The following is a 10,356-nucleotide window of genomic DNA, read 5'->3' as shown; positions in this document are numbered from 1 at the left end:
TTTAAAAATATATATAATAACTGAGAATGACCCAGAATTGATAAAAAGAAGACTAAACAGTAAAACATGAATTTTCTTATTTAGGAAGCACAACACATCCCAAACAGAACACATTAAAAAACTCCATACTATGAGAGATTGTACTTTTACAAAGATGACTGCAACAGTCTTGTACTCCAAACGCTTTTCTGTAATGCAACTGTATCACCCTCTTACCAAGAGGAGAAATTGAATTCCTTTCCCTTTGAATCTGGGATGGCCTTGGAATTTGTAAACCAACAAATGTGGAGGAGGAGGTGCTGCTTAACTGCCACAGCTTGGTCAGAAGAGGTCATGGGGCTCCTTCCTCCTTTCAGATGCTTACTCTTGGCAAATTTCCTCTCATGAATTTCCCTCTTGGAACTCAGCCCGATGCTGTGAGAAGCTCCGGCTCAAGTCACACGGGGAGGCCACATGTACGGGCTGCACTCAACAGCTCGAGCTCCACCCAGCCTTAACATCACCATAGCGGAGGTATCAGGCATTTAAGTGAAGAGACCCCCTGAAGATTCCATGCCCCAGCTGTTCAAGTCTTTCCCGCTGAGGCCCCATCCATTTTGGAGCAGAGAGAAGCTAACCCAGCTGTGCTCTCCCTGGATTCCTGATCCACATAATCCCTGTAAGCTTCATAAAATAGTTGTTTTATGCCACTGAATTTAAGATGCTAACTGGAGTGTTTACTAGACACATGGCAATTTCTAGAATAAAAAATAAAATTAGAGATAGTGGCATCTCAATTAAATTACATCTTAAAAATCAGTCTGATAATTTGCTAGTCATATATCTATTAAACGACTTGTCTCAAGAATAGGCAGAAAACAAGAAAAAGGCACAAACCTGATAGAAATAAACGGACAAAACGGACAAAAGCCTTGAAAAGACAATGACAGAAGGTAACTAGATGTCCAACAAGCATAAGATTCTCAATCACATTAGTCATTGGGGAATCAAATGAAAACCACATACGAGCGAGGGGCCGGATGCGCAGCGCGAGGAGGCGGGCACCGAGTGGCTGGGCACGCGACGCGAGCACGTGGAGGAGAGCGCGAGGCGGGGCGCGCGGCGTGAGAGGGGGCGGGGCGCGCGGCGTGAGAGGGGGCGGGGCGCGCGGCGTGAGAGGGCGCGGGGCGCGCGGCGTGAGCCGGGGCGGGGCGCGCGTATCGGCGCCGCGGCCGTGTGACGCGTTTTCAAATCTTCAACCGCCGCAGCCCGCTCGTTTGTGCTTTGCCACTTCCTCCTTGGAGCCCTGGGGCCGAATTCTGCCCCCCGAAACCCGGCGGGCAGACGCGGCATCTCTACTAAGTGGGTGTGGTGGCCCGCTGAAGGGGAGAGGCTACCGGCCGGTCGGCTGCCATGAACTCCAGAGCTATGAGGATCCACAGCCGAGGACATTTCCAGGGTGGAATCCAAGTCAAAAATGAAAAAAAAGACCGTCTTTGAAATCTCTGAAAACTGATAACAAACCAGAAAAATCCAAATATAAGCCACTCTCGGGTAAAGTATTTTACATTGACTTACCTTCTGTCACCATATCTGAAAAACTGCAAAAGGACATTAAGGATCTGGGAGGGCGCGTTGAAGAATTTCTCAGCAAAGGTATCAGTTATCTTATTTCAAATAAAAAGGAAGCTAAATTTGCACAAACCTTGGGACGAATTTCTCCTGTACCAAGTCCAGAATCTGCATATACTGCAGAAACCACATCACCTCATTCCAGCCATGATGGAAGTTCATTTAAGGCTCCAGATACAGTGTGTTTGAGCAGAGGAAAATTATTAGTTGAAAAAGCTATCAAGGACCATGATTTTATTCCTTCAAACAGTATATTATCAAACGCCTTATCATGGGGAGTAAAAATTCTTCATATTGATGACATTAGATACTACATTGAACAAAAGAAAAGAGAATTGTATTTACTCAAGGCATCAAGTACTTCTGTAAGAGATGGGGGGAAAAGAGTAAGTATTGGCACACAGAAAGCAAGAACAGGTAGACTCAAAAAGCCTTTTGTAAAGGTGGAAGATATAAGCCAGCTTTATAGGCCATTTTATCTTCAGCTGACCAGTATGCCTTTTATAAACTATTCTGTTCAGAAGCCCTCCAGCCCATTTGATGTAGATAAGCCATCTACCACCCAAAAGCAAACTCAGGTTAAACTAAGGATCCAAACAGATGGTGATAAATGTGGTGGAATCCCAGTTCAACTCCAGTTAAAAGAGAAGAAAAAAAAGGGATATTGTGAATGTTGCTTGCAGAAATACAAAGATCTCGATACTCATCTTCTAAGTGAGCAACACAGAAACTTTGCACAGAGTAATCACTATCAAGTTGTTGATGACACTGTATCTAAGTTAGTTTTTGACTTTGTGGACTATGAAAGGGACATGTCTAAAAATAAAAGAATAAAATACAGTGTTGGATCCCTTTCTCCTCTTACTGCAAATGTCTTGAAAAAGTCTGAACCTAAAGAAAAGATGGAATTACAACATACTTCTCAGAAAAACTCCAGGGAAAATGTACAGGTGATGGAGCATGGTCTCCTGTATAAAGAAACCCAGGAACCTGAACAAAAGTTTATGTCTACTTCAGAACACATCCCACACCCTTCAAGTGAATTAAGAGGACATGATGATAAAACATCTAATAAATGTTCCATGTTAAATCCAGCTGAAAATGACATAAAAGAAAATTTTATATCTCTAAATTTTATATCTCTATCTCCACATAAAAATAAACAGGAATGCATTCTCGATGTTCCTGAACATAAATTAATTATAAATGAAAATGACTTAGAAGTAAGGGTGGATCACTGTCCACATAGGCAACAGGCATCTGTACAAGTTTCTCATTTCAGTACGGATAATAGTGCATCTCAGCCAAAACAAAAGTCAGATACTGTGCTTTTTCCAGCAAAGGATATGAAGGAAAAGGACCTTCATTCAGTATTTCATCATGATTCTGATCTGTTAGCAATAAACAGTTCACAGGAGCACCTAACAATTCAGGTAAAGGCTCCATCCCAAAGCCCTCCTGAGGAACCCAACCCATGTGACATCAAGAATATGGATAGTTTACCTTCTGGTAAAATCCATCGGAAAGTGAAAATACTATTAGGAAGAAATGAAAAAGAAAATCTGGAACCAAATGTGGAGTTAGATAAGAAAAGAACTGAATTTCTTACTACACAAGAAGAAAACAGAATTTGTAGCTCATCAGTACAATCTCTACTGGACTTATTTCAAACCAGTGAAGAAAAGTCAGAATTTTTGGGTTTCACAAGCTACACCGAAAACAGTGGTGTATGTGATGTTTTAGATATTTGGGAAGAGGAAAATTCAAATCTGTTATCAGTGTTTTACTCTTCCCCTTCAACTTCTACATTTTCTGGTTTTTAGATTTAAAAAAATAAATACCTTTCAGAAGCAAAAAAAAAAAAAAAAAAAAAAAACCATATCTGATACAACTCACCATGCCAAAATGGCTAAAATGAAAAAAGTGAAAAATACCAAATGTTGCTGACATACAAAACAATTAGAACCCATATAAACTGTTGGTGAGATTGTAAATTTGTACAACTCTTAGGAAATGTTTTTAAGGTATCTACTCAGGCAGAATATGCCTAACCTGTAGCCCAGTAAATTCAGCTCCTAGGTATAATCCTAACAGAATTATGTACATATGTTCACCAAATAAACAAAACCAAAACACATGCTAGGATATTCATAACTGCTCTTCTGAATTCAAATGTCATCAAAAGCATAAAGGAGAGATATTCTAATATAGTCACACAATGCAATACTGTATAGCAGTGAGAATGAACAAACTATACACATGAATCAATATGTATAAATGTCATAAACACAACATTGAGCAAAAGAAATCAAATATAAAATAGTACATACTGTATAATCCCATTTAGGTAAATCTAAAAGCAAGAAAAAATAATGAAACTTAGTAGAATAATGAATAATATGTACCAGTTAGCGGAAAAACGTTAATAATTTTGAAGGAACCTGAGCAGGGGCTCTGGGGTGTTGGTAATGCGTTGTTGACTCATGGATGGGAATTGGTTGCACTGTCAATTTGTGGAATTCATTAGGCTGTAAACTTGTAATATCTTTCTGTATACTTAACATACTTCAATAAATTAATAATATACTTAAATATTCAAAGAATATTTAATATATTTCAATAAAAGTTTTTTTAATAAAAGCAATTGGTGACATGAAGTAGGTTTTCTACAAAGGAATCAAAACAGCAGAAGGAAGTCATAATACAGTTAAACAATATCTTTAAAGAATTAAAAGAAAATAGGTGTCAATCGGAATTTTATGCCCAAATAAATTAATCAGAAATGCGGGTAAAATAAAATACTTTACAAAAAACAAAATGGAGGAATTTATTCACAATAGAAATTTCTAAAAGTTTCTCCACTATGCAGAAATTTTTGAAACATGCAAATAACTAGGTCCCAGAAATTCTGAATCAGTATATCTGAGCAGTGCCAGGATACATGGGTTTTTTAAAAACCATTTCCTGCATTGCAAAATGCAATCAAAGTTAAGATTGATTAGGATTAGAAAAATTCCAGATTTAAACTCTAAGATCAAGGAAATAATACTGTTTCTATCCAAGTTGTCAGCTACTAAAATAATCATTTATACTCCCAAGTGTTCATTTCTTCTCTTCAATTAGGTTGTAAATTTCTTAAAGCACATCTTTTTTGTTTGTTTTTCTTTTAACTTCCTGGTCTGGAGCACAGTGGTCTTTCAACTCAGAAAGAGATTCTGGAATTGAGCTTAAAATTGCTTGTTAGATGGTGCATTTAATTTAATTGTTTTATTTCTGGCCAAGAATTTTTCTCATTTTATTTATTTATTTATTTATTTATTTATTTTTGGCTGTGTTGGGTCTTCGTTTCTGCGCGAGGGCTTTCTCTAGTGGCGGCAAGCGGGGCCACTCTTCATTGCAGTGCGCGGGCCTCTCACTATCGCGGCCTCTCTTGTTGCGGAGCACAGGCTCCAGACGCGCAGGCTCAGTAGCTGTGGCTCACGGGCCTAGTTGCTCTGCGGCATGTGGGGTTTTCCCAGACCAGGGCTCGGACCCGTGTCCCCTGCATTGGCAGGCAGATTCTCAACCACTGCGCCACCAGGGAAGCCCAAGAATTTTTCTCATTTTAGTTGACAAACAATATCTCTAGAAATTCCCCAGACTCAAAAAATAATAACAGTAATTAATTAATTTAAAATATACATATATACACACATGTATAAAATATATATACAGTCGTCCCTCAGTATCCATGGGGGATTGGTTCCAGGACCTTCCAGAGATACCAAAATCCACAGATGCTTAAGTCCCTTATATAAAATGGCATAGTATTTGCATATAATCTACACGTATTCTCCCATATACTTTAAATCATCTCTTGGTTACTTATAATACCTAATACAATGTAAATGTTATAAAAAATAGTTGCAAATACAATGTAAATTCTATGTAAACAGTTGCTGGTGCATGGCGAATTAATTTCACTTTGGGGAACTTTCTGAAATTTTTTCCTGAATATTTCTGGTCCATGGTTGGTTGAATACCAGGACGGGGAAGCCATGGATAGCGAGGACCAACTGTGTACACACATATAAACAGAAACCTGATAGGAACAAATGGACAAAATGTATATATGTATGTGTTTATATACATGTATCAATGCAAGAGTAATGACTTCATGCAGTTGTTCAAATCTGTCTCTCCAGTGAAACAGACTTGTTTAGCCAGTCACAAATTGCAAGTAGATCTTATGAATCAATTCACTCTTTGTAACTGGTATAGTGTTTCTCTTTTCTATGCAATCAAGTTAAATATGAGGTAGCCACCTCATAACATAGTGATTTAAACTTTTACACCAGCACAAAGAGCGTATGTTTAAATCCTGGCTATGACAGTTATCTTGGACCATAACTATATTTTGCCTTAATTGCCTTAATTTTCTCTTTTATAAATGTGGGAAGTATTAATACTATGATAATTATATGAATTAATTTACATAAATGAAAGTGCCATTTACCAATAATCAATAACTGTTAGTGATTAATATCATAAAAGATTCTTTGATTTTTAAATCATCTAGTCTTTCAAATATCACTGTTTCTGGGAATGTAAATTGATACCTCCACTATGGAGAGCAAACAGTATGGAGGGTCCTTAAAAAACTAAAAATAGAACTACCATATAACTCAGCAATCCCACTACTGGGCATATACCCTGACAAAACCATAATTCAAAAAGAGTCATGTACCACAATGTTCATTGCAGCACTGTTTACAATAGCCAGGACATGGAAGCAACCTAAATGTCCATCAACAGATAAATGGATAAAGAAGATGTGGCACATATATACAATGGAATATTACTCAGCCATAAAAAGAGATGAAATTGAGATATTTGTAGTGAGGTGGATGGACCTAGAGTCTGTCATACAGAGTGAAGTAAGTCAGAAAGAGAAAAACAAATGCTGTATGCTAACACATGTATATGGAATCTAAAAAAAATGGTTCTGAGTAGGGGGAAGGGGAAGCTGGGATGAAGTGAGAGAGTGGCATGGACATATATACACTACCAAATGTAAAATAGTTAGCTAGTGGGAAGCAGCTGCATAGCACAGGGAGATCAGCTCGGTGCTTTGTGACCACCTAGAGGGGTGGGATAAGGAGGGTGGGAGGGAGGCTCAAGAGGGAGGGGATATGGGTATATATGTATACATTCACTTTAGTATACAGCAGAAACTAACACAACATTGTAAAGCAATTATACTCCAATAAAGATGTAAAAATAAATAAATAAATAAAATAAAATGCTCTAGGGCTTTCTAACCCATAAAAAAAAAATCAGTATGTTTGAATTTGTTCATAATTTCTTTCATTTTAATTTGAGTCTTTACAGGTTTCAAGTATATGCTTTTATTTTCCCATTTGAAAATATAATTTAAATTATTCTGCTTTAAAAATGTTAAAAACAATGTGTTAACATAAAAAATAAAATAATTAATAACTATATAAATGTAATCATGACTAATTTTGCAATTAAGTTTAGATTTATTTTTAATAATTTTGTGGAATTAATTTCTACCACTTTCATATACTTCAATTATGAAAAATGTATGTGTGAAATAAGATTTTTTAAATATCATTCTATAATTTTCTTTTAAATCTAAAATTTTTGAACCTCTTCCAAATGAGGCCAAAAACTGACCTTCAGAAATAATGTAGAAAACAGTTATTTTAAATGAAAGATAATGCCTACAAACTCACTCATTTCTGACCATTAAAAGGTTTTGATCACTTCTCTCCTTAGGTTTGATGATGAAGGTGAAATACACTAATTAGGCTTTTAACTGTTACTTGCTTAATCTTTTTCTTATCTGGATTTCTAGGGAATGTGTTTGACCTAAAGATGTGATTTAGAATAAATTTCAGTGAGTACAAGATGGAATTTTAAAAAGGTAATGAGGGCTTCCCTGGTGGCGCAGTGGTTGAGAATCTGCCTGCCAATGCAGGGGACACGGGTTCAAGCCCTGGTCTGGGAAGATCCCACATGCCGCGGAGCAACTGGGCCCGTGAGCCACAACTACTGAGTCTGCGCGTCTGGAGCCTCTGCTCCGCAACAAGAGAGGCCGCAATAGTGAGAGGCCCGCGCACCGCGATGAAGAGTGGCCCCCGCTCGCCGCAACTAGAGAAAGCCCTAGCACAGAAACGAAGACCCAACACAGCCAAAAATAAATAAATTAATAAAAAAAAAAAAAGAAAAAGTAATGAATTTAACTTCTGATAAATTAGATATTTTACATAATTTCTTATAATATAAATTTGGGATATTCAAAGAATTATGTCAAGGTTATATATATATATATGAAATAGCAATTTCCATAAAATTTCCATATGAATTTCATAATTTAAAAAGTCACTAATTCCAAAAATGAAACTATACAAAATATTTAAAACATCTGAAATAAAAACTATTTAAAAACATTTCATTTGAAGCATTTTTGCTATGCAACATTTAACTGTGAACTATTAAAATTTATAAAATATTTCACAATTAGAGAAAAGAAGAGAATCTCAATTTTCTTGAGCTTTATTTTAATAAATATTATGATAAAAGTTTGTATTCTCCACAAGGGGGATATAAAATACTTTTTAAAGCTTTTTGGACTTTTTTATTAAAAAGCTTCTAATAGATCTTTTATCCAATTGAAAGATTTTAAGTGTCTTAGATCCAAAAAAAAAAAGAAGAGGAGGTGGGAGAAATGGGTGAAGGGGGTATTTTTTAAAAATCTAATTCACAAGAGATTAACAACCCCGTCAAATATTAATAAACATCAATAAATAATTCTAGGAACAATGAAAAAGTTTTAAATCACAGCAAAACACAATTGTGGGAGCTGGTATATTAGCCAGGGTTCTCCACAGAAATAGAACAAAAAGGAGATACGTATATACAGAGAGACAGAGAGGAATTTATTATAGGAATTGACTCATGCAATTATGGAGGCTGAGACCGTCCATGATTTACCACCTGCAAACTGTAGAACCAGGAAAGCCAGTGTTGTAATTCAGTCTGAGTCAGAAGGCCTGAGAATCAGGAGTGCCAGTGTTCAAGGTCAGGACAAGATGGATGCCCAGTTCAACCAGAGAGAAAATTTGCCCTTATTCCATCTTTTTGTTCTCTTCAGGCCCTAGAAAAATTGGATGATGTTAACCTGCATTGGTAAGGGTGTTATTGTTTACTCAGGCTACCAACTCAAATGCTAATCTCCTCTGGAAACACCTTTACAGACATACCCAGAAATAATATTTTACCAACTACCTGGGCATCCCTTAGCCCAGTCAAGTTAACATGAAATTAACCATCACTTCCAGCGCATAATCTCAACCTTTAAACTGTGTGTTTTAGAATTCACAGAGGCTGGGAGAAGAATGACTTTGGCCCTATATGTAAGTATTACTTTAAAAAATATAGTTTGAAGAGAAATTCAAGCCACCTAAAACATTATACCGATTTATTTGCCATAGAACACGATACATGGGCCGACTTGCATCTCTATAATGCAAAAATGAAAATTTAAATTACTAAGAGTCTCATGAAAACAACTCTTGAAACTTAATACTCCAGGGTCATTAAAAGAAAAACTGGGGGTTTCCCTGGTGGTGCAGTGGTGAATCCGCCTGCCAATGCAGGGGACACAGGTTCGAGCCCTGGTCCGGGAAGAACCCACATGCTGTGGAGCAACTAAGCCCGTGCGCCACAACTACTGAGGCTGTGCTCTAGAGCCCGCGAGCCACAACTACTGAAGCCCGCGCACCTAGAGCCCATGCTCCACAACAAAACCACAATGAGAAGCCCGTGCACCGCAACAAAGAGTAGCCCCTGCTCGCTGCAACTAAAGAAAGCCCACGCGCAGCAACAAAGACCCAACACAGCCAAAAATAAATAAATAAATAAATTTATTTTTAAAAAAAAGAAAAGAAAAACTGGGTCTTTACTAGGGAAAGAAAGAATTTATTAACTACTAATTTTTTTCATTTGATATTATCATTTATAATAAATTAATAATTTAGCATTCTAATTTTAATATGACTTTCACAAAAATTACTTTACCAAGGCAGCATAATTATGGAAGCAGTACTAGATATGAATTTAAAAGAACCATTCTTAGAGTCTTTTCTCCCATTTTACAGGTCTGTGGCATTGGGCAAGATACTTAAGCTCTCTGATCTTTAGTTTCTTCACATGTAAAATGGGGTAAGAAAATAACATACATTTCATAAGGTTAATTTAGGTAGATTTACTTAGGCCAGGAAATAGATATTTGTTAAGTGAGAATTCTGTAAACTCTGAATATATTAAAACTGAAAAACGTAAAAACCATTGGATTAACAAGATTCCACACATATAAAAGATAAAAGCAGGATGGTCTGCTGTTAGATATATTACTCTAATTCCTACTGAATTAATATGAAGTATACATAACATAGAAATATAATCAATTTATTTACTCAGTCAACCTACATATGCCATAAATTAATTATTATATTATAGCTGATTCAACTTTTAAATCTAGTTAAGGACATGACCACGGTCATTACCACAGTGGCCATTAAGTACAGTTCTCTATCAAAATGGGAAAAATTATTTTGGTTTAAATTAGTAAATATCTGAACATTTCCAGGATTGACTGAGCAAAATTTCATAATCATTCACTATATCACTTAAATGATGCACTAGAGTCCTTAATTAAACCCAGATATTTCTTTGTTT

General features: G+C 36.5%; 1 protein-coding gene across 1 annotated transcript; it reads left to right on the top strand.

Moving 5' to 3' along the window:
* Window positions 1-1,392: 1,392 nt before the first annotated feature.
* On the top strand, window positions 1,393-3,434 carry LOC103006067 (protein DBF4 homolog A-like). Its single transcript, XM_028164038.2, is given in 2 exon segments — window positions 1,393-1,462; window positions 1,465-3,434. Coding segments are annotated over 2 exon segments (2,040 nt in total).
* The last annotated feature ends 6,922 nt before the right edge of the window (window positions 3,435-10,356 follow it).

This window comes from Balaenoptera acutorostrata, chromosome 5 (genome assembly GCF_949987535.1).
Source record: "Balaenoptera acutorostrata chromosome 5, mBalAcu1.1, whole genome shotgun sequence".
NCBI classification, from domain to species: Eukaryota; Metazoa; Chordata; class Mammalia; order Artiodactyla; family Balaenopteridae; genus Balaenoptera; species Balaenoptera acutorostrata.
The sequence above is the reverse complement of the archived record's forward strand: the minus strand, read 5'-3'. Positions and strand labels throughout refer to the sequence as shown.